A 25726-nucleotide genomic window follows, 5' to 3' on the forward strand; every position below is an offset into this window, starting at 1 on the left:
TCTTTTGTTCTGGTTGTAATACCCTTCTTGATTATACCTAGCATTCTATTTGCTTTCTTAGCGGCCGCTGCACACTGTGCCGATGGCTTCATTGTCTTGTCCACTAATACCCCCAAGTCCCTTTCTTGGGTACTCTCACTCAATAACAGCCCTCCCATCGTGTAGCTGTACCTCGGGTTTCTGTTTCCCACGTGCAAGACCTTACATTTCTCTATATTGAACTTCATCTGCCATCTTGTTGCCCAATCCCCTAGTTTGTTCAGGTCTCTTTGTAAATCTTCGCATTCCTCTTTAGTCCTAGCCCCATTAAATACATAGAAACATAGAGTATGATGGCAGAAAAGGGCCGTCGGCCCAACACGTCTGCCCACTCAAAAGAACCCTCCCCTTAAAAGAACATTCCCCGAAGTGAATCCACATGTTTATCCCATCGTTTCTTGAAGTCGAGCACGTTGCTGGCTTCAACTACCTGACGTGGAAGGCCATTCCAACGATCAACCACCCTTTCGGTGAAGAAGTATTTCCTGATGTCACCATGAAATCTCCCACCCTTGAGTTTGAGCGGATGTCTTCTCATTGCCGTGAGACCCATATGAAAAAGGATATCGTCCTCCACCTCGGTACAGCCTGTAAGATATTTGAACGTCTCTATCATGTCTCCCCTCTCTCTGCATTCTTCGAGAGAATATAACTGCAGCCTGCTTAGACGTTCTTCATATGGGAGATCCTTGAGTCCTGAGACCATCTTAGTGGCCATTCGCTGAACCGATTCCATTCTCTTCACATCCTTTTGATAATGCGGCCTCCAAAACTGAACACAGTACTCCAGATGAGGTCTCACCATGGTCCTGTACAATGGCATTATGACTTCAGGCTTTCGGCTGACAAAACTTCTTCGGGTGCAACCCAGCATTTGTCTAGCCTTGGCTGAGGCTTTCTCCACTTGAGTGGCAGTCTTCATATCTTCGCTAATGATTACACCCAGGTCTTGTTCTGCGACAGTTCTTGTAAAGGTTTCACCATTCAGGGTGTATGTTCTGCTGGGGTTATCGCTACCAAGGTGCATAACCTTACACTTTTTGGCATTAAAACTCAGTTGCCAAGTATTAGACCATTGTTCCAGTAAAAGTAGGTCCTGCCTCATAGTGTCGGGCACGGTTGCGCTGTCAACCACGTTGCATAGCTTAGCGTCATCGGCGAATAGTGTAATTTTACCTCAAAGTCCCTGAGGCAGGTCTTGTACAAAGCTATTAAACAGTATCGGACCCAAGACCGAGCCCTGTGACACTCCACTGGTCACTTCCGACGTTTCTGAAGGGGTACCATTTACCACCACCTTCTGAAGTCTACCACTGAGCCAGTCTTTAACCCATGCAGTCAATGTTTCTCCTAGTCCCATCGTTTTCATCTTGTTTAATAACCTACAGTGTGGAACACTATCAAAAGCCTTACTGAAGTCCAAATACACGATATCCAGGGACTCTCCCCTGGCCAGTTGTTTCATTACCCAGTCAAAGAAGCTTATCAGATTGGATTGACAAGACCTTCCCTTCATGAATCCATGCTGGTGGGGATCCCTCAGCCTCTTGTCATCTAGAATCATATCCAATCTGTTTTTAATCATTGTTTCCATAAGTTTATACACTAACATAGTAACATAGTAGATGACAGCAGAATGGTCCATTCAGTTGCCCAACCTGATTCAATTTAAATTTTTTTAAATTTTTTCTTCTTAGCTATTTCTGGGCAAGAATCCAAAGCTCTACCCGGTATTGTGCTTGGGTTCCAACTGCCGAAATCTCTGTTAAAACCTACTCCAGTCCATCTACACCAGTGATCTCAAACTCGAACCCTTAGTGGGGCCACATTTTGGATTTGTAGTACTTGGAGGGCCACAGAAAAAAATAGTTAATGTCTTATTATAGAAATGACAACTTTGCATGAGGTAAAACTCTTTATAGTTTATAAATCTTTCCTTTAACAGTTAAAGGAAAGATTTATAAACTATAAAGAGTTTTACTTTACGCAAAATTGTCATTAACTATTTTTTTTGCGGCCCTCCAAGTACCCTATTTTTTCTGTAGCCCTCACATTTAAAGTTTAATATCTTTCCTTTCTCAAAACTGACACATTTCAATCATTATATTGAAAATAAAATCATTTTCCCTACCTTTGTTGTCTGGTGACTTTATTTTTTTGTGCATTTAACTATGTTTCCAGGGTCTTCTTGTCCTTTGACTGGTTTTCTCTCCATCTTCACTTTCTGCCTTGCATCTTCTTTGGCATTAACTGCTTTCTTTTCAAAATCTACGTTTCCATGTCTTACCTTCCCTTCTGTCTCTCTCTCTTCTTCTGTCCCTATTTCCATGTTCTGACATCTCTTTCTTTCTTTCCTTTCTCTCCCTCCTTCCTTCCTTCCTTTCCCCTGGTCTGGCATCTGTCTCCTTCCCTCCCCAAACTTTTTATTTCTTTCACCCTGCCCCCTTCTTTCTTTCTCTCTCTCTCCGTGCCCCCTTTCTTTCTGTCTTTCTCTCTCCATGCCCTTTCTGTCTGTGTCCCATCTCCCTTCTTTCTTTCTGTCTCCCTGTCCACCCTTTCTTTCTTTACTTCTCCCTGCCCACCCCCAAGCCACTACCATCGGGGAACAGGCCGCCGCCGCCGCAATCAGGTAAAAGTCCTTGAAGTGCCTCTCCTTGGTCCAGGAAGCTGAAGTTCATCTCTCTGCACCATCCGTGTAGTTTGGTGTCGTCTGCGAATTTTATTATTTCGCACTTCTTCCCTGTTTCTAGATCATTTATGAATACATTGAATAGCAGCGGTCCAAGCACCGACCCCTGCGGAACACCACTCGTGACCCTCCTCCAGTCCGAGTAGTGGCCCTTCACTCCTACCCTCTGCTTCCTACCTGCCAACCAATTCCTGATCCGGTAATACAGACATGTCTGAGACAGCAAGCAGGCTAATGAACATCTGACAAGGCAGGCTTCCAGAATGATATGCCTATTTACTAGAAAGAAGATTATCAAAATAAATACCTAATCTTTCCTTCTAGTGCAGGGGTCTCAAAGTCCCTCCTTGAGGGCCGCAATCCAGTCGGGTTTTCAGGATTTCCCCAATGAATATGCATGAGATCTATTAGCATACAATGAAAGCAGTGCATGCACATAGATCTCATGCATATTCATTGGGGAAATCCTGAAAATCTGATTGGATTGCAGCCCTCAAGGAGGGACTTTGAGATCCCTGTTCTAGTGCAATAGGTACATCATTCTGGAACAGATGATGTATCAAAATGAGAGAATGACACAGGGACAAATTTGTCCCTGTCCCCACTCAATTTCCTTGTCCCCACTCAATTTCCCTGTCCCGTCCCTGCGAGTTTTGTCCCTCATTCCTGTAAGTTCTGCCTTAACCACTTAAGCTTTGAACACTTATGATTTTAAAGTATTTGAGGCTTGTGCAGATGAGGTTGGAGCATGCAGAAATGGGGCAGGGACAGGAAAATAACTCACAGGGATGAGATGGGAAAATGAGTTCCTGCGAGGACAGGGAAAAATTTTTTCCTGTGACATTCTCTAATCAATACAGTCCCCTTGAATCTAGGGTCGGACAGATGAGCCTGCTGAAAGTACTGAAGATCCGAACGCAGTATCCAGTTTGGCCACCACATTCACTCTATAAAACTTTGTGAAAGTATGGAAGGAAGACCATGTGGCCACTCTACAAATTTCTTAAGGGAAACTGCTCTAGACTCCGCTCAGGAGGAAGCTATGTTCCTAGTGGAATGGGCATTTATGGCTACTGGCATTTGCTTTCTGCTGCCAATGTAAGCCAAAGAAATGGTCATATGAATCCAACTAGAAATGGTTGCTTTCCAGTGCAATAAGGATGGTATGCTGAACCAAGGGTCTTGCATCCACTCCCACGAGTCCACTACAGGAGATACTGATCCCTGTTTTCAAAACTTCCTTCTTTCCCTGCTTCTGCTGTCCCAATCAGTTATTTCTTTTGCAAGTGAGCCTGCAGGAGCAACTTTGATTTGCTTGGTCTTCTTTTTTGTTTTTTTTTGCGGGATTTTGTATTCTTGTTCAGCTCCAGTGACTGTGTAGCCTGCATGAGAGGAGCAGATTTCGGTCTGAGGCTGACAGGTGGATCCTGCAGAGACCTGCTCAGCCTGCCTGCTAGAACTATGGAGCTCAGGGGTTTCATCTGTTGTTTGCTCACTCCTTGACTTGATCAGGAGTGCAGCGCAGGCTGTATGGGCATCAATTGCATTTCTTCAGAGCGCACACGGTGTCGGCTACACTTTTCTCCCTCCTGTTTGTGGTGTTTGGATCCTGGTCCTGGGGGTTGAGATTCAGTCCAACTGGCAGCTGACGAATCAGAAGAGGCAGCTTTCTGGTGGCAGAGGTCTTCTGCTTATTCAAGCTACCCTGAGAGGAGCTGTGGCAGTCTGTGCACATCTTCCTAATGTCTGGTCTGTGAGTAGGGTTGTCACAGCCCATAGAGCAGTTTGGGGAGGTCTGAAATTGTTTTTTTTTTTTTTTAAGTTATATTTTGTTGTAGCCTTGTTCCCCCACCCCAGAAATCCTAAAATTGGTAGTTTTTGAGATCCTCTAGTGGAGTTACAGCTATTTTTTCAACAGAAATCCTGTTGGCGGCCATCTTGAATTTTTCCCGATTTGAATTCTAATTTCTCAAACTTCTTTAAAAAGACTAATTTTTTATTCTAACCACAAGGGATGGAGTCCTTATGCTCCAATGACATTAATTCATGCAAAGATTGTGCTGGTTGGGCACATGAAGAGTGTCCTTGTGCTGTATGTTCCACTGGGAGTCAGGAACCTCATGTTCAGCTTCTAACCACCTTATTAATGCTGCCAAATGACTGTTGGGACGGAAAAGAGATGATTTTACTCTCAGGGTCCCACGATGTGGCGCAGTGCCTAATAAAGGTTCTGATGGTCCTACAGTGAAAAAAAAGCGCTCTAACCCTCCTCTTGAAAGGGGTTCCTGGTTCTTTATGCCTGACTTTGTGAACTTGCTCTGAAAAGCCTATGTTGATGGCACTGTGGCACCTTCTGGATCAGCTAAAGAGCAATCATCTATGCAGACTCCTGTATTCCAGCATCTGCTGCTCCACAGAGGCCTGTGTCTCCCTAGTGGTTCTGTGGTTTCTCCACCTCTTTTCTCTAACTCATTGTCTCTCAAACTGTGTGCCATGGCATAGTGGTGTGTCCCGAAGAGATTCTGGTTGTGCCACATGAGATTCCAGAATTTTACTTTATTTTAAAAAATGATCTTCAAAGTATACACTAGAATAGATAACATGCATGCTGCGTACACGAGGCTGTCAGTTTTATGAGCGTCTGTGTAAGGATGCAACCATCCAGACAAGCATCATGCTGATCCTTGAAAACTAACAGCAAGTAATTTTATTTTTTTATGCAGTAGTTATCCTAACTTGAGCAACAAAGCAATCTTATCTTTGTGAACTTTTTCAGCTCTGACAGAAATTAAATTTTTAAAAACCCAATAACTGTAGATGGTGGATGATGAAATGCGTGTTTGCATGTCAACTATTGAGCCGCGTTTTGAGTTAATTTGCACTCAAAAACAAGCACACCTATCACATTGATTAGCAATTCTATTCTATCTACCTTAGTTTCACCATTGTTACAATTACCCATACATAGCGTAAAGAACCTTAAATAAATAACTCTCAAATTTAATTTTTTGTTGGTTTTTAAATTTTATAATTTCAATTATAATGTGCTACAAAAAAAATTTGCTCTGTTTAGTGTGCCGTGAAAAACATTTGCTCCATTTAGTGTGCCGGAGCTAAAAAAGTTTGAAAGACACTAGTCTAACTCCTCTTCTGTGGTTTTGTAATAATTTTCTTTCTTTCTTCCTCCCTCAGGCTCTATCCTATCCCACTGGTTTAAATGGTAGCTCACATGCCATGCCCCACAATGGTTCTAACCTTTTCTCCTGCTTGTTCCCATAATTCTGTTATTTTCTGCTTCTTTTCCCCAGGTCTGGCTCAAGGGACTGTGGCACCCTAAGCTAACTTTTGCATCGGTACCCCCCTACCCAAGATCCAGTAGCTCCCCTTTATCTCATGCTATTGATAAAGGGTGCCAAAATCTTGAATTTCAATCTAGCATTTCTCCCTCCCTGCCCTCAGAGGGCAGGGGGAGATGCTGGACTGGGATTTTGGTGCCCTTTGCACCCTGGGCCAGGCCAGACCAGGGCCTCTCTTGTCCATAGGTTAAAGTCAGCCCTGGTTTTCCCATAGTAGGTCAATTGATAGCTGCTGCTCCTAGTGGTTCTATTGGAATCACCTGCTCTCCATTCTCCCTTGGTACCTCTACTGCTCTGCTCTATCTATCACATAGGATCTGTTGGTATGTCCCATACCCTTCCTCCCATGTTTCTGTTGGTATTTTTCCATTCCACCTCCCCAACATTTAAAACTGTTAGTATCTTCTACTTCTCTTCATCTAGTGTTTTATTAGTGTCTCCTTTCCTCCCGGTTTTTCTGTACTTATATCTCATTCTCTCACTTTCATAGTCCTCCCTCTTTTCCACCTGTGTTTTTATTGGTCTCTCACACTTCCTTCACCCCTATCCTGGTGTTTCTGTTGGTATATCCATTCTCCCCCCCCCCCGCCGCTTAATTCTTGTCGGTATCTCGTCCCCCAATTTCTGTCGGTTTCTCACTTTCACCTCACCCAGTGTTCCTGTTGGTATATCCCACTTCTTCTGTCCTCTCTCCCTCCCCATTCTGTTAGTATCTCCTGTCCGTCTCCTCGCTCCAAGTAGCTTTGGACCGAGCCTCACACTCCCCTCACCCTTATCGTGTGTTTGTTCGTATATTCCACTCCTCCTTTTCACGCCCTCCCCCGTGTGCAGTTGGTATTTCCCCGCTCCCCTCCCCCCCCCCCTCTGCCACCGCCATCTTGGCGCGTCGGAAGCAGCAAGGCCGGGCGGGAGCCCTGGGCCGCGGCGCCGTGTTCCGGTCTCGGTCTCGGAGTCTGAGGTTGGGATGGCCTCCAACTGCACGAGCTCAGCAGCGGTGGCGCTTAGCGCCAGCAAAACTAAAACCAAGAAGAAACATTTCGTCTGTCAGAAGGTTAAGCTCTTCCGGGCCAGCGAACCTCTGCTCAGCGTTCTCATGTGGGGGGTCAACCACACGGTAAAGGATTCTCTCTCCTCGGTCATCCTCACGCTCTCTCGCCTTCCTCAACCCAACCCCTCCCAAATCTCACCCGGCTGCATGACCACATCTCCTTAATCTCGCTACCTGACACCCTTACTTCACCGTCATATTGCATTTTCTCACTTTCATGCAGAATACCATATCCCACCAATAAATCGCATATTGTCACCCTGCATCATATCCCCTAACCACCACCTGGTGCCCCTGCTCCTCACCGCACTCGCATCACTTTTCTGCCTTCTCCGCCACACATTTTTACTCTCCTCCGTCTCCTGCTCAGAACCTCTAACATAATTTTCTTCTTATTTTTGTACTTGAGTGTTATATAGTGCCTTATGTAACGTTATTAAAGTTTGCAATTAATCATGTAGAACAATAAAATAAGATAAATGATAAAAGTACATAAACTATTACTAATATAAAGGTAAAAAATGTGACAGCTGAATCACTGGCAAGATCCTGACATCTGTCCCCATCACATGCCTGCTTCTGACCTACATCACCTTGCCTCTGATTTGGGGTATCGGTCACACAAGACCTGGTGCCTCACCTTTGATATATACACTTCTCCAGGTCTTGACATTCTTTAACTCCTCTAACTTGCATCTTGACATCTCCTCTTTCCCCCCACTCCTTTAAATCATTCAAAAGATGATACAAAAAAGTATGTAAGGCTTAGCATTTGTAGAATAGCTATGGGTGGGTACCTGCCCATCTATAAATTGCACATATTTGATATGTCTGGTAGGGATATCAAGCCCCACCATTGAAGATTTCTGACATCTCTCCCTCTGTCGCAGGCATTCTGACATCTCTCAACTCCACCCCAAACCGTACCTTTTCAATCCTTCAGTGCTTCCCCAGCGGAGAACAGGAACTTATATCTACTACTCAGACCAGCCCAGAGCCATCCCTCTGATGCACCTCGTTTCCTTATTGGTAGGACCAAGTCAGAGGGAAGGCTCTGGACTGGCACAAACAGTGGGTATGAATTGCTGCTCACTGCCAAAAAAGCACTAAAGAGTTGAAAAGGTGCAAGGAGGTTGTGTAGCACTGATTGGTCACCTGGGGGGTGGGGAATGGAGGGAAAGATGCAAGATGGAGGGAAGGTTCCCTTGCTCACCCTCTTTGGACTTAGGCCTACCCCACATTGTATTTCTGTCTATGCACTTGCTTAGCACAGAGCATATTGTAGATTTTGTGCACAGTTTGCTGCATTATTATGGTCATCCAGAGCAGATGGGAGCTTAGTGCATAAAAATACAGTACTTATCTGCAAAGACCTGCATAGACATTATAATAATGCTTATTTAAATCCAGTGGTAATTAAGTTATTAGCTATTAAATTGGGATGCAGTGAAGTGTACAGAAAACTGGAAGGCTGAGCACAGGACTTTCCAAAGTGGGGGTTACAAAGAGGATTAAAATATTAGACTAACTTTCTGCAGCTAGTATTACGGTAGTAAGAATTTTGTGCTTGTTTCTTATCTTTTGCATGGGCATGAAGGACCCCCAACTTTTTTTATTGCTTTGTTGAAGAGGGATGGATCAATGGGAAAAAGGCAGGGAAATGAAGAGAGATTATTTATATTCTGCATTATCTAAACATTCTAAGTGGATAACAATTAACTTGGTAAATCAAGATAGACAGTTTGGTTACAGCATTGGGTGCCATTGGTTTTTAAATGTATGCATGATTTTGATTCTTTCTGATGTATAGTTTTGGAACAAATACAATCTACTGAACGGTGAGGCAACCGCATTAGCTCCATCAATGTGAACAAATATGGCTTTTTCTATTTTGATTGTTATTCCTTGGGATATGAATGAATGGGCAGCTTTTTTTGTTTTTGCTCCCTTGTTGTGTAGGGGGTGGAACTTGATGATATACATTTGAAAATCTTTTGGCATCATTGAGCTGGTTGCCATTCCACTTATGTACAACCGTGTGAGAACAGTGAAATAATTAATCCCCTGATGCCGCTCCTGGTGAATCTGGGATTCCCTGTCTGGATTTGATGGAATGTGGCTTTGCAATTGAACTTGTTACATTCAGAGGCTTCATTGAAGATAGCTTGTGAAGATGCGCTTAATAACTGTTCAAAAAGTAACTTATTTTTACAATTTAACTCTAATAATCTAACTTTTTGAGAGGGTTTACAGTGAACACACTTGTTGGGAGAAAAGGAGCAGCTTTTGTTTAGATGTTCTTGATTTCAATTACCCTAATGTTGATTGGATAAATGTTACATCGGGGAGCACTAGGGAAGTAAAATTTTCTAAACATAATACAGTAAATGACTACTTCTTGGAGCAGCTGATCCAGTGACTGCTTCTTGGAACAACTAGTTCAGGAACTGACAAGAGGGAGAGCTTCTAATTCTAGTCCTTAGTGGAATGCAGGGCATAGAACAAGAGGTATTGGATCCATTGGGAAACAGTGATCATAACTTGATCAAATTTGAGCTAATATCTGGAGTGATGTTGCAAAGGAATCTACTGTAGCAGCATTTTGATGTTTTTTTCCTGACTTTTAGTCTGTACATTGCTTAATGTGTAATAAATTTTCAAGTAGGCATCTATGATAAAATGAGGAAAATGGTTAAAAAGAAGCTAAAAGGATCAGTTACAGAGGTTAGGAGTTTAAATCAGACATAGATGTTTAAAAATAAAAATATTAAACACGTGGAGGCGCATTTTCGATAGGACACCTTAAGTCTGAGGTTGGCCGTTTTGGGCAAGACAAACTCAGTAGAAAAAATGTCCCTTTTTAAAGCTGCCAGATATCTTTATCTTTTATTTTTGAAAATGACCTCTGCATAAGTTTTGTTTCTTAGGACATCTGTCTTTTATGGCTATTTTCAAAAATAAAAATGTTCACATGAAAAACGCACAAAAGCAAGTTTTGTAGACATACCAACTACCTTGTCTGATCGTGGCAGGAGAAACCCCATCAGCTGAGCCAGTTTTGGGGATTCCTGCTGACTCAGCTGATGGAAATTCCCCCTGCCAGGATCAGCTGAACTGGCAGAGAGATTCCTCTTTTCCTCACTCGCTGACAGGCACCGATCCCCCAGCCTCCTCTACAGAGAGCCTCCACACTACACTCCTCCCCCCAACATCTCCTGAAAGCACTGGCGACACCCCCACATTACCTGACACCCCCGTACCTTACACTACAAAATTGGCAGGAGGGAAGCTCACTCCCTCCTGCCTACAGGGTCATGTGCTGTGAATGATGGGTCTTCCCCCTCCCACTGCATCTCAAGATGCAGTGAGAGGGGGATGGCCTGTCAGTCGTAGCACATAGTCCTGTATGCAGGAGGGATTAGAAACATAGAAATAGACGGCAGATAAGGGCCACGGCCCATCTAGTCTGCCCACCCCAATGACCCTCCTGCTGATTTTACAATGCAAGTAGGTGTTGGGGGATGTTGAGAGGGAGGGGTGTAGTGCGGGGGCTCTGTGAAGGGGGCTGGGGGATTGGTGCCTGGGAGGGAGAGGAATCTCCCTGCCAGTTCAGCTGATCCTGGAAGGGGGAATCCCCATCAGCTGAACTGGCAGGAATCCCCAAAACCTGCTCAGATGATGGGGATTCCTCTGCTCTGATCAGCTGATGGCAAGCCCTCAATATGCTGTTTTTTTTCCTCCATCTCTTGGTGGTGGGAGGGAGTCAGTGACCACTGGGTGAGTAAAGGGGGGATCATGCCTTAATCCCTTCAGTGGTCATCCAATCAGTTTGGGTAACTTTAGGGCTCTTAGATGCAACTAAATCAGGTCTAACCTCCGCAACCTAAGTTCCCTCTAGGAAAGCTTTGATTATGGTTGCAGTATGTCCAGGTTTAAGCCGCCTTATTCCCGCCCATAACACACCTCCCAACACGCCCCTTTGAGCTCTGGACTGACTTAGAAGTGCTGCTGCACATCCAGAAAGTTGGATTTAATATTAGCACTTGAACGTCTTCTATTAGGACATCCAAGTCCTAACAGGCAGGTTTTTGGACGTTTTTAAAGTTTTTGATTATGCCCCTCAAAGTTTACTACTATTTAGTTCTTATACACCTTTATTCCGGGACCAGTAGGTCATTTTCCTTCACCCACCAGGGTCTGTAGGAATCCGAAACTTCAGAGGTTTCCCACCCTCCCCCCTTATATATCTCCTTCCTGAGCAGCCTCACCAGTCTTTTCTTCCTACAAGCTAGGCTGTAGGAGCTTATTTTTTCTGCTCGTGTTTTTATTTTGTGATCTTTCAGTATTTTAGATTGAAACAATTTTTTATTGATGATAAGAACCCAACAGAATATACAAACGGGTCACCAAAATTGGACAAATTTACAAACAGAAGCAAAAGCATCGAGGGCAAACAGTATCATCAAATTTTAACAAAGAATTGATAGGATTCAAATATCCCCATCCCAACTACAAAGCAAGAGTACAATCACAGCCAACTCAGGGCCCTGAACTCTGATGGGCTCCAAGGATCCAGAACAGACCCCCCCCCCCTTCCCACCAACCCCTCCCTTGGTGAATTGGTAAGAAAAGCAAACAGTGAATAGTGGTGATCAGTAAACAACAATCCAGAACCCGAAGAAATAGTAGTAGAACACCAGCAACATTAAAAAAAACCCAAAACAACAACCTTCCACCCCGGGACCCTGTCCCAATTGAACCCCCCCATCTAGCATTCCAAAACATACTCTAGAAAACCATAAGATCGGGTCCCCAAAGCCCAACATAGAACAGCGGAACAACATCCCCAAGACCCAATCCCTTAGATACCGAAGCAAGCAGGCCAAATTATACCGTTGCATATCCATGAGACCAAGATCCCTATAGAGAACAAAAAGCCACTTGGGGTTTACTGCCCCCCCCAAAAAAAAAGTTAGAAAGAAGTCTATACAAAGAAAGGAGATCTTTCTGCAGCAAGCGTAGAGGGAGAAGCTGGAGCACATAGAGCCATTTTGGGAAAATCATCATATTAAACATGGAGAGAAAGAGGAAGCAGTTTCCAAGAATCCAAATGATGGCGGGTATAATCCATCAATAAAGCCAAATTGACCTCTTTAAGTTGAGAGGTATGGGCCGTGAGGTGCATTTCAGTATTTTTTGTTCGCGGTTCTTGCCTTATGTTGTGGAAGTTCCCTGTGGGGACATCCTCGACTGCGGGAGATCGCAGACTGTTGGAGAATGTCTGCTTCTGGGGAGTTCCCTGCTCAGCAGTAAGCCCCCTGGATAGGCTGCACATCACATTGGGGCTCTGGGACCTTTCCCTTGGGAGCTAGCTCACCCCAGGTTCATCCGTTAGTGGGTGTGGTGCAGGCTGAGACAGTTCCATGGAGGCACGACCGGGATCGGAGCCAGACTGTGACCGTGACCTTCCATCAGGCATTTGTGTGGCATGTCCACGAGTGGCGGAGGTTTGTGGCTGTGGTGATCAGGCTGGTAGGGCAGTCAGAAGACTTGAAATCCATATTTCCAGTTCACTGAGGCAAAGGATCTCCCTGCAAGCTGTGTTCAGCTGTATGCAGTTTCTCTCATTCAGCATAGTGAGTAAAATGTTTGTTTTGCTGTGAGCACATGGTTATGTGAGAGCAAGCTAACAGCTTGAATCAGAGATTTGGGGGGTCTTTAAAAAGTTATTTTTCGTACTTGCCAACTTCATTTTTGAAAGAAAACCACATAGATTACCTCCCCAGGGCAGGATGGGACGGATGCATGCCTCATTTGCGGTGGGTGGCTATCGGTTGCACAGCCGTGTTCCATATGTGCTGTGGCCCACAAGGGGTGGGGGGACAGATTTGCTTGAATACGGTGCCTTTGACCTCAGGGGAGGATCTTCAAGCACCTTATGCCCTGACTCCTGTGAAATTGGCATCATTTTTGTCTGGAGCCTAATTCCAGACAGGATAGTCGGTTCGGCCAAACGGTTCTAAAAAATAAAATCCAAATGTATTCTCTATTCATTGCCAGCTACCTCCATCCCATTCCTAATAGCTAGGGAGTAACTGTGAGAATATGCTGCCTTCTTGTCCTGGGATAAAGCACAGTTACTTACCTGTAATAGGTGTTATCAGGGACAGCAGGCAGATGTTTTCACAACCCTCCCTTCTCCCCTAGTTGGCTTCTTAACTTGTTTATTGAAGTCCCACAAGCTGACATCAGGTGGGAAAGCACTCACGCATGCATGGTATGGGCAGTCTTGAAACTTCTAAGAAGTTCTAAGAAGCTTTGACAGGCTGCTCCTGATTGGTGAGGACCAACTTTAGTGCAGGAAGAGGCGGTCAGAGCGTACCGCGAGTGATTTCTTTCACTCGCTGGCGCTCCAGCTGCTCTCTCCTGCCTCTCCGGCTGTCCTATCCTGCCCGGTCATTCACAATCGGAAAATACTGCGAATGACTGGGATTGCGACTCGCCGACCGCAAATGACGGGGGGTGGGGCGGGAGCACTGTATACACACAATATAATTGTATTGACAACACATAGGGCTCCTTTTACTAAGCTGTGCTAGGTTTTAGAGCACGCTACATTGCACTTGTGTAGTGCGAGGTTAGCGCGCGCTAAAAACGCTAGTGCAGCTTTGTAAAAGCCCATAATGGTTAACCACAAAATTAAAATACACAAAGCACACTGTATGCTTTTCAACATTCTTTTTTTTAAAATTTATTTATCATTTTCAAATTTAAACAATCAAGCTAACACTTGTATAGAAAGCTTTAAGCCATAAGATCATAATATTATAAAGATTATTTAAATAAAGAAACAATACATGCTTAAACAACTCTAGTCCCCAATTAATGGATTCCAAGATTAAACTTAACGGAATAAAGAAAAATTAATGAATGAAGAATACATTGGCTGATTTGACTGAGATCAAGTTGACTTATTTAACATTCATTCCTACCAGAAAACAGATAACCCCATGCAAATGCAGGACCAAAAACTAAAAGTACTAATATTTACAAACAAACCCTAAGATGCAAGACTCTGCAAGCAGTACAACCCCAGAGGAAAAGAAACCAATGCATTTCTTCCTGAACAGACAAATCAATCACTGAATAAAATCCTTAACAGACAAATCAATTACTAAATAAAAGCATTGCCCTACCGTTGTTGTCTCTCTCCTTCCATGTGCTTTGCCTTCAGGCCTGCCCCCTGGTGTTATCTTCGGGCCAGTCCACGGTGCAATCAACGCGGTGTCTTCGGGCCGGCTCCCTGAGTACTGCATTGCACAAAGCTGTGGGCAGTGGCTCCTTGCGTGCGTCCCGCGCCTCATCTGGAAGCCTTCCCTCTGACATTGCGATGTCAGAGAGAAGGCTTCCGGTTCAGGTGCAAGATGCGGGTAGGAGCCTTTTCCCAAGGCTTTGTGCACTGCAGCACTCAGGGAGCCAGCCCGAAGATGCTGCATTGATCGTACCGTGGACCAGTGGCTGAAGAATGCTGTCTTGGGCCCATTGCACATGCCGGCCCTGTGGACCGGCAGAAAATTGCTGCGCACTGGTCCACAGATCAGCAGTTGAAGAACACAGATCTAGACTACGATAAGAGAAAAATTCTTTAGCTGAGTGTGGGAATTGCATAAGAATAATGGACAGAAAATCTTAAGTGTGTTACACTTCTCCCTCCGTATTCGCTGTGATAGGGTATTAACAGACCTTCGAATACAGAAAAACCGTGAATAACTTTTTGATATGTTATTTTGATATAATATTTCTATTAAAAACCATCGTGAATATGGTGAAACCGCAAATAACATGGTGGGAGGCCTGGCCTGTTCCTGAAGGAGAGGCAAAACACAGTGAAGAAAGTGCCGGGAATCAGCGATTTTATCTGTAAACGATTGGAATCAGCGATTTTTCTATGAAAGCTGATGTCATTTGGGTGAGGAGCCAGCAAGCTAAAAACCGCAAATAATCGAAACCGCGATTGCTGAAACCACGAATACGGAGAGAGAAGTGTATTGATAAAGGTGGATTCTTTTTTGGATATTGAGTAGTTGATTCCCTGCCCTTACGCAGAGAGAGCTTGATACTTATTCTGCTTGAGTTGCTTGTGTTAACTCAGTGTACTTTCTTTTCTTTCAGATTAATGAGTTGAGTAACGTTCCTGTCCCTGTCATGTTAATGCCTGATGACTTTAAAGCTTACAGTAAAATTAAAGTGGACAATCATCTTTTCAACAAGTAAGTGGATGCACACTTTCCTCAGCAAATCCTTTAGGAGATACCATGTTCTGTCAGAAGCTTGTTTGTCAAAGAATAGAAAAAGCACTGCCTCATTGGAATATAAATGGCTCTCTTCAGATTTGTAAGCAAAAAAACGAGAGCTGATTAAAGAGCAATGGATTTTGTAAGGACATTAAGCTGTTATGATGTGAGTCATCTGGCTTTTTAAACCATTCTAACATGGTGCATGCCCTGAGCAGCTAACCAGTGTGATTGTGTGACAGTGTACTCTGCACAGAGTAGATAATTCCCCCCCCTCAATGGTGAGATTCTAGTTCAGTTTACAAATTGTATGAATGCTCATCGCAGGCTGATATGTTGTCACTTTGGTGCTCTAGGGAAAATCTGCCTAGCCGGTTTAAGTTCAAGGAATATTGTCCAATGGTGTTTCGAAATCTGCGGGAGAGATTTGGGATCGATGATCAGGATTATCAGGTAATAAAAGCTTTCAGGTTTCCTTTGAAAAGCTTCAGATAGTCACCATTGGTGGTTGGAAGAGAATGAGAAGCACTGCAACTGCTGTTGGGGGGATTTTCCAGGGTCAAAGACTTGTATGAGACATGGATGATATTTGAACTTCCAAAATAGGGTAATATAATTTATCCCAGGACAAGCAGGCAGCATATTCTTGACTGATGAGTGACGGCACCGACGGAGCCCCGGTACGGACAATTTTAGAGTGATTGCACTCTAAGAACTTGGAAAGTTCTAGTAGGCCGCACCGCGCACGCGCGAGTGCCTTCCTGCCCGACAGAGGCGCGCGGTCCCCAGTTTCTTAGTTTCCGCGGAGCTAAGAAGACGCGTTTTCAACAGCTGTTGAAAAATTTTTTTCTCTAACCTTCCCGCTCGCGTAAACTCTTTTGGCTCTATTGCCTTTTTTTCTATTACTTTATTTGTGTTAAAAAAAAAAAAAAAACACCTTAATTTTTTTCTTCAATTTGGTTTTTCCCCGGCGGGGCCTACTGCCACCATCGAGGCCTCGGCCTTCGATTTGGCGGAAGCCGTTTTTACTTTCATGCCTCCTCAGCCAGGTTTTAAAAAGTGCCAGCGGTGCGCTCGGCCTATATCTCTCACGGACCCGCACAACTGGTGCCTACAGTGTTTGGGTCCTGAGCATCAGGCTTCCACCTGCACCCGCTGTGCCATGTTGAAAAAACGTACTTTGAAAAATCGCCAGATACAACAGCGATTACTTTTCGGTGCCGATATGTCCGATCCCGAACCATCGACACCGGCATCGGCACCTGCACAGTCGGCACCTACTTCTTCGACGTCGCGCGATACCACACCGGCGTCGCACCCAGGTAAGCCGGCTAAGAAGCCTTCCCCGCTGGAGTGCCCTCCGGTCTCAGTGGCAGCGAGCCCAATCCTGCCGACCTCGAGGCGCCCACGGAAGCGCTCCGCTCCGATTGAGGTTAGCCCTTCGACCTCGGGTTCCTCTTCGGAGTGTAGAGCGGCACCAAAGGTACCGCAGAAGAAAAAAGTGGTACCGGTGCCTTCGCTGGACGAGCGAATTGCCGCCGTCCTTCAAATTCAGCTTAAAGAGCAATTGCAGCAGCTCCTGCCTGCTCTTCTGACACCGAGCCTTCCAGTCCTGGTCCGGTCTGAGCTACCGGTACTGGCAGTGGAACAGCCTCTTTTATCGGCATCCACTTTGTCGGTACCGGTACAAACAGCTTCCTCGGTATCCATGCCAGTTTTAGCGCCGGAACCGAGATCTTTACATCAGGCGGTGCAAACCTCGGCACCCGATAACATCTCCCGGTACCGGTTCACAGAGGTCTGGTAAGTCGACTCACAAAACTCAACACCTAGAACCCTCCACACCGGAGTCTCGGGACCGTAGTTTTCAGGTGAGGGACCCTGATCTGTGGGGTGATTCAGAGGAACCACTTCTCTCTGAGGGAGAGTGTTCGTCAGGGGACGAGGATCCTTCTGTATTAGATCCGTCCTCTAAACCTGATGCATCTTCTTTTACCTCTTTTCTCAAAGAGATGTGCGACTCTCTCTCTATTCCCTTGGAGGCTGAATCCAAAAAGTCTTATGTTCTTATGTTATGTTCAAAGCATTCCTCGATGCACTGGATTTTGACCAGCCTCCAAGGGAATTCTTGAAATTGCCTCTCCATGATATTTTGCGAGAGACTTTCTATAAAAATCTAGAGACACCTTTGACCATTCCAGGAGCTCCTCGCAAACTGGACTCCTTGTATAAGGTCATAGCTATTCCTGGCTTTGACAAACCGCAACTCCCCCATGAATCTTTACTAGTGGAATCTACTTTAAAGAAATCCACAGGGGCTAGTGTATACGCCTCTGTCCCTCCTGGCAGAGAAGGTAAGGCCATGGATAAGTTTGGCAAGAGGTTGTATCAGAATGCGATGCTGGCTAATAGATCTGGGAACTATGCTTTTCATTTTTCGTTCTACCTTAAGCATCTCATTCAAAATTTTGCATCTTTTGAAAAATTCCTCCCTGGCCGTAAAAGATCTGCTTTTCGCCAAACCTCTTCATCGCTCTTACAACTCCGTAAGTTCATGGTCAGATCGATCTATGAAACCTTTGAGCTGACCTCTCGGGCCACGGCTATGTCGGTGGCCATGCGTCGCCTGGCCTGGCTCAGAGTTTCAGAACTTGATGTCAATCATCAAGATCGACTGGCTAATGCACCTTGCCTAGGGGATGAGCTGTTTGGAGAATCCATGGACTCCACTACACAAAAGCTCTCAGCTCATGAGACCAGATGGGATACTCTTCTCAAAACTAAAAAGAAGACCCCACCTACCAGGCCTTTTCGCCAGCAGTCGGCCTACCAGCGTAGATTTGTGGCTCGTCCTTTACCACAGGCCCAGCAACAACCCAGGCGTCAGAGGCAACAACAGAGACAAGCTGCTAGACCAGCACAGCAGCAACAACAAGTGAAGCCTCCCCCTTCACAAAAATCCACTCAACCCTTTTGACTTGGTTCTCCAGGACATAGCCAGTCGCCATCCTGCTGCCCACCTTTCGCAGCCCATAGGAGGACGCCTTACTCTTTTCATAAGCCGTTGGGAAACCATCACCTCGGATCAGTGGGTCCTCAACATCATCCGCCACGGCTACTCTCTCAACTTTCAGACACTTCCTGCCCAAAGTCTGCCAAGAAAGTCTGCTTCAAACACTTCTCAGGTTTCACTCCTTCTTCAGGAGGTTCAATCCCTCCTCCTTCTGAACGCCATAGAGGAAGTCCCTCTAGATCAAAAGGGGCAGGGATTCTACTCCCGTTATTTCCTAGTCCCCAAAAAAACAGGAGATCTCAGACCCATCCTAGATCTTCGCGATCTCAACAAATGCTTAGTCAAAGAGAAATTCAGAATGCTCTCTTTGGCCACTCTTTACCCTCTTCTCAATCAAGGCGACTGGCTATGTTCCCTCGATCTCAAAGAGGCATACACTCACATACCGATCGATCTGTCCTCAAGACAGTACCTACGCTTCATGATCAATCGTTGTCATTACCAGTACAAGGTACTACCCTTCGGTCTTGCCTCCTCTCCAAGAGTGTTCACCAAATGTCTGATTGTGGTGGCTGCTTTTCTGCGTTCCCACCACCTTCAGGTGTTTCCTTATCTGGACGATTGGTTAATAAAAGCCAATTCATCTCAAACAGTACTTCAGGCCACCAATCAGACCATCCTATTTCTACGTTTGCTGGGGTTCGAGATCAATCTACCCAAATCTCATCTCATCCCCACACAGAGACTTCAATTCATTGGAGCAGTCTTGGACACAGTCCTCATGAGAGCGTTCCTGCCGTCCAACCGTCTTCAAATGCTTCAATCTCTATGCCAGCAGGTGCTTCCACAACGTTCCATCTCTGCCAAGCAAATGATGATACTCTTGGGTCACATGGCCTCTACAGTTCATGTCACACCACTTGCACGTCTTCACCTGCGCACTCCTCAATGGACCCTAGCTACCCAATGGTCCCAAGCGATGGATCCTTGCTCACGTCACATATCTGTAACATCATCTCTTCGTCAGTCTCTACAATGGTGGTTGATATCCTCAAATCTCTCCAGAGGTTTTCTGTTCCATCTACCTCCTCATCAACTTGTCATCACCACCGACGCCTCCCCTTATGCCTGGGGAGCTCATTTGAACGAGTTCCAAACTCAAGGACTTTGGACAGCTCAGGAAATGAAGCATCACATCAATTTCCTGGAACTCAGAGCAATGTTTTATGCCCTCAAGGCCTTCCAACATCTTCTCTTTCCTCAAGTCCTCCTGCTGTGCACAGACAATCAAGTTGCGATGTACTACATCAACAAGCAGGGTGGGACGGGCTCTCGCATCTTGTGCCAGGAAGCCCAGAAGATTTGGGCTTGGGCCACAGATCACCATCTATTCCTGAAAGCTATCTACATTCAGGGAGAACAGAATTCCTTGGCGGACAAGCTCAGCAGAATTCTCCAGCCTCACGAGTGGACACTCGATCCTTTAACTCTGCAGTCCATCTTCGCTCAGTGGGGCACTCCTCAGATAGACCTCTTTGCAGCTCCTCACAATCACCAGCTGCCCCTATTTTGCTCCAGACTCTACTCTCCTCACCGTCTGGCAGCAGATGCATTTCTCCTCGATTGGACCAATCGGTTCCTGTACGCTTTCCCTCCTGTACCTCTCATGTTAAGAACCTTGTTCAAGCTCAAGAGGGAACGAGCCACCATGATTCTCATTGCTCCACGGTGGCCCAGGCAACATTGGTTCTCCCTTCTACTTCAACTCAGTTCCAGAGAACCTTTTCTTCTTCCACTGTTTCCTTCTCTGCTTACACAGCATCAGGAGACCCTTCTACATCCCAACCTCCAGTCTCTGCACCTGACAGCTTGGTTTCTCTCGGCCTGACTTCTCATGATACTCTTTTGTCCCAGCCTGTTCGTTCAATTCTGGATGCCTCCAGGAAACCGGCCACTCTGCAATGTTACCATCAGAAGTGGACACGTTTTTCTTCCTGGTGTCTTCTTCATCATCATGATCCCACTTCCCTTGCAGTGGAGACCTTGTTGGATTATCTTCTTTCTTTGTCTGACTCTGGCCTGAAGTCTACTTCAATCAGAGTCCACCTCAGTGCTATTGCGGCTTTTCATGAGCCAGTCCATGGAAAACTCCTCTCAGCTCATCCCTTGGTGTCCAGGTTCATGCGGGGTCTTTTTAATGTGAAACCACCTCTTAAAGCCCCTCCTGTTATCTGGGATCTCAACGTAGTTCTTTCCGCCTTAATGAAGCCTCCATTTGAACCTTTGGCTACCGCTTCTTTCAAGTTTCTTACTTGGAAGGTACTTTTCCTTATTGCTCTTACCTCTGCCAGGAGGGTCAGTGAGTTACATGCACTAGTTGCGGATCCACCTTTTACAGTCTTCCATCATGACAAGGTGGTTCTGTGTACACATCCAAAGTTTCTCCCTAAGGTTGTCTCTGAATTCCATCTCATTGTTCTGCCTGTCTTCTTTCCGAAACCTCACTCGCATTCTGGAGAACAGGCTCTGCATACTTTGGACTGTAAGCGGGCTCTGGCTTACTATTTAGACCGTACTAAGCCCCACAGATCATCTCCCCAACTCTTTCTGTCCTTGGATCCGAATAAATTGGGACATCCTGTTTCTAAACGTACGTTGTCTAATTGGCTGGCAGCGTGCATTTCATTCTGTTATGCTCAGACCGGACTGACACTGGAAGGTTCTGTCACGGCCCATAGAGTCCGAGCTATGGCAGCATCTGTAGCTTTCCTCCGTTCCACTCCTATTGAGGAAATCTGCAAAGCTGCCACTTGGTCCTCAGTTCATACTTTTACATCTCATTATTGTCTGGATGCATTCTCCAGACGGGATGGACACTTCGGCCAATCTGTTTTGCAAAATTTGTTTTCCTAATGGCCAACCTTCCCTCCATCCCTCTTTTTGTTAGCTTGGAGGTCACCCATCAGTCAAGAATATGCTGCCTGCTTGTCCTGGGATAAAGCACAGTTACTTACCATAACAGGTGTTATCCAGGGACAGCAGGCAGATATTCTTGCGTCCCTCCCACCTCCCCGGGTTGGCTTCTTAGCTGGCTTATCCTAACTGGGGACCGCGCGCCTCTGTCGGGCGGGAAGGCACTCGTGCATGCGCGGTGCGGCCTACTAGAACTTTCCAAGTTCTTAGAGTGCAATCACTCTAAAATTGTCCGTACCGGGGCTCCGTCGGTGCCGTCACCCATCAGTCAAGAATATCTGCCTGCTGTCCCTGGATAACACCTGTTACGGTAAGTAACTGTACTTTTTCTCTTCAGGGTGGATTGGTGCTATTTAACCTATTTATAAATGATCTGGAAATTGGAATGACGAGTGAGGTGATTAAATTTGCAGATAACACTAAACTGTTCAAAAATGTTAAAACTCATGCGGATTGTGAAAAATTGCAGGTGGACCTTAGGAAATTGGAAGACTGGGTGTCCAAGTGGCAGATGAAATTTAATGTGGACAAATGCAAAGTGATGCACATTGGGAAGAATAACCTGAATCACAGTTACTGGATGCTAGGGTCCACCCTAGGGGTTAACGCCCAAGAAAAGGATCTGGGTATCATTGTAGACAATATGATGAAATCTTCCACCCAAAAAAGCAAACAGGATGCTGGGAATTATTAAAAAAGGGGTGGTTAACGAGACTAAGAATGTTATAATGCCCCTGTATTGCTGCATGGTGCAACCTCATTTGGAGTATTGCGTTTAGTTCTGTTCTCTTTATCTCAAGAAAGATATAGTGGCACTAGAAAAGGTTCAAAGAAGAGTGACCAAGGTGGTGAAGGGGATGGAACTCTGAGGAAAAACTAAAAAGGTTAGGGCTCTTAAGCTTGCAAAAGAGACGGCTGGGGGGGAAGATATGATTGAGTAGAACGGGTACAAGTGGATCAATTTTTCACTTTGTCAAAAATTACAGACTAGGGGACACTCGATGAAGTTACAGGGAAGTGCTCTTAAAACCAATAGGAGGAAATTGTTTTTCACTCAGAGAATAGTTAAGCTCTGGAACGTGTTGCCTGAGGATGTGGTAAGAGCGGACAGCGTAGCTGGTTTTAAGAAAGGTTTGGACAAGTTCCTAGAGGAAAAGTCCATAGTCTGTTATTGAGAGAAACATGGGGGAAGCCACTGCTTGCCCTGTATTGGTAGCATGGAATATTGCTAAACCTTGGCTTTTGGCCAGGCACTAGTGACCTGGATTGGCCACTGTACTTGATGGTCTAACCCAGTAAGGCTATTCTTATGTTCTTATGGTGGAAAGAGTCTGGGCCTTTAGCACCTCCTGGTTGAAGATGCTGTCTCCTTTTTTTTTTTCCCCCCTGTGCTGGGTGTGACAGATGTGGTCCTCGCTTTTACGTGCCACATGACTGCTGGTGGTCTCCAGCACTTGGTGATGATTGGAATGGTGTGGGTATGGAGCAATGTTCTGAAACCTGTTGCCATACTTCCCTATCCCCCCCCAAAGAAGAGCTCCCTGCCACTGACAATAGGTGCTGCATGCAGGAGGGTGGGAGGAGCTGGAGTTTAACACAGTCCTGTGCTCACCTCTCCAGCAGTACCAAGACCCTGGGGGGAAGAAGAAGGCATCTCGAACAGTGTTATGGAGGTGTTGCCGTCATGTGACAGTTGCTGAAGAGATTGTAGGAGTTCTTTGAGATATAGCAGGCTGGTTGTTTCGTTTGTTTGGAAGCTGCTTTGAAGAGTATGTAAAAAAACAAATTCAGAGGAGAACTGTGACTATTCAGGAGCAAGAGTGAAAGAAACTGAGGAGATAGGGGAAGCTGCACCAAGCACGGGAACTCCTGCACATGCCCAGTAAACCAAAAAGCATATTTAGGAAGAGAAAACCACCAGCATATAGGCTTATTTTATTGTTCCTCTATCTCTCCTACTTGAGTCTAGAGAATTAGCTCTTACTTGTGTACCAAACAAATTACTCAACCAGCTATTGCTTCGGGTACAAACTTAGATTGTAAGCCCTCTGGGAATAGGAAAATACTTATTGTATCTGAATGTAACTCACTTTTAACTACTGGGAGAGGTGTGAACTAAATCTGAATTCCTTACCCTTTTATGTAGTGTGTTAAATTTATTTAGAGACATTCATGGACATTAAGTCCTTTGCATACAGTGTGATGTGTTGTCTTGCATGATGGGTTAATATAGTACTCAATTTGATCATTTCTATTTTTCTGGAGCCTCATGGTGGGAGAAAATCCCTGTTTATCAGGCAATTTCTCTCCTCATCCTTTTCCCCTATTTTTTTTCTTTCCATAGAATTCTCTGACACGGAGTGCTCCTGTGAATAGTGAAACACAAGGCCGCTTTGGTTCTCGTTTCCTTAAAACCTACGACCGAAGGTTTGTCATTAAGACAATAACAAGTGAAGACGTGGCTGAGATGCATAATATTTTAAAGAAATACCACCAGGTACAGTTCAAGTTTCAAGTTTGTTATGGATTTGATTAATCGCTTATTCAAAATTCTAAGCAATGTACAAAGGAGTAAAATAATAAATTACAATTATCAAGGGGAAACAAACCAGATAAGCACGACTGACTTGTAAAAACATATGATACAAAATGAAAAAATAGGGAAAGAAATACAAATTAATGATAGTAAGTAAGACGAGTAAGGGAAAAAAACAATAGGAAGGGGGAAAAACAGTGAGCTTCAAAGAAAATAAGAGCTAAGGTTCAGTTGATGCACCTAATCTGATTTTCTAGTTGATATACCTAATCTAATTTACTAGTTGTCAAATGCATCCTTAAAAAGAAAGCATTTTAACTTGCTCTTAAATCTATCTAAATTATGTTCTTCCCATACATGAATTGGGAGTAAATTCCATGTTTGGGGTGCTGTGACGGAGAAAATAAATTGCCGCCATGTATTTATGGTTTTAAGTGAGGGAGCTATTAAAAGATGTTGGTCAGTAGACCTGAGTAATCTTGTTGATGTATAGGGAATCAATAGTCTATGAATAAAGGCGGGAGTTTTATAGAGAAGAGATTTGAAAGTCAATAGACTTAATTTATATGTTATGCGGTGTGCAACTGGAAGCCAATGCGCTTCCTTAAGTAAAGGTGTTATATGGTCAAATTTTTTAGCTTTCCTTATGAGTTTAATTGAATCATTTTGAACGATCTGTAAATGTCGGATTTCTTTTTGGGCAATTTCTTTAAATAGCACGTTGCAATAGTCAATTTTTGAAATCACCAGGGAATCCGGTATTCTAAAATGGAAAGAATAGCATAGGCTTGAGGGAGGGAGGACTTTCCTGTGATTGGGTATTGCTGCTGGAGCCACTGAGGGTCAGATCATTGTGTATGTGATTATATTTGACCTCTGCTTTCAGATTTTATTGAATATTTGATTGCGGTGTGTTTTCAGATAAATAAGGGGAGGGAATTTTAAAAAGCTAGCTGATTAGAGGACTGACTTCAGATTATTACATTTAAATGAAGCTTTTGGTACCACCTCCTGCTTTACATCACCTCATTATTCTGGTACTGAGAACCCTTTTCCCATTTCTGCCAGTGCACTCACTCCTTCTCTGTGTCATCCTCTGCTATTTTGGTACATTAAAACCTCCCAACTCCTGGCCTGCAGCCTCCCCTGCCTCTAGTAATGTGATTCCACATACAGCTTTGCCAGTATGCTTCATTCCTGCTATGTAGTTCGCTGCCATTCCAGTACTGGTAGGTCTCATCACATTATCCCTGATGCAAGACATTAGTTTTGAACTGTCTTCTTTGCATTTTAGTTTATTGTGGAGTGCCATGGGAGTACATTGCTTCCTCAGTTTCTGGGAATGTATCGCCTCACTGTGGATGGTGTAGAAACGTACATGGTTGTGACCAGGAATGTGTTTAGCCACAGACTTACTGTGCACCGGAAGTATGACCTGAAGGTAAGGAACAGCTTCTGCATCAGAATCTAGTCTTTCATACTCACAAATAGTAGTAGTAGTAGTAGTAGAAGCAGTTAAGTGTTATGTTTATAGTCAATAAATGAATCTAGAAGTGACTGGAGGAAACAAATGATTCTTTGTCCAGCTAATGTTTTAATTGTATTGTGTTGCAATCGTGAAAAATCAAGCAACTTACCCTCCAATATTACATCATCTAAAGTTCGTATACTTGCCTTCATCTAATGCTTCCAGATGTCCTTAAACTCGCTAATTTGAATCTTGGAGTTCAGCCATAGGGACTGACAAGTGGATTTATGGATCGGAATAGGTGTTAAAT

At 44.6% G+C, this 25726-nt stretch overlaps 1 protein-coding gene across 1 annotated transcript in view; it reads left to right on the plus strand.

The window, feature by feature from the left end:
* Positions 1-6674: 6674 nt before the first annotated feature.
* The window catches only part of PIP4K2B (phosphatidylinositol-5-phosphate 4-kinase type 2 beta), a 45900-nt gene continuing 26848 nt past the window's right edge, over positions 6675-25726 (plus strand). Inside the window, exons 1-5 of the mRNA XM_033918193.1 lie at positions 6675-7198; positions 15305-15402; positions 15783-15879; positions 23757-23909; positions 25243-25389. Coding sequence (XP_033774084.1) covers positions 7049-7198; positions 15305-15402; positions 15783-15879; positions 23757-23909; positions 25243-25389 — 645 coding nt within the window. The 5' untranslated portion in view covers positions 6675-7048. The remainder of the gene's footprint in view (positions 7199-15304; positions 15403-15782; positions 15880-23756; positions 23910-25242; positions 25390-25726) is intronic.

Source organism: Geotrypetes seraphini, chromosome 13 (genome assembly GCF_902459505.1).
Source record: "Geotrypetes seraphini chromosome 13, aGeoSer1.1, whole genome shotgun sequence".
NCBI lineage: Eukaryota > Metazoa > Chordata > Amphibia > Gymnophiona > Dermophiidae > Geotrypetes > Geotrypetes seraphini.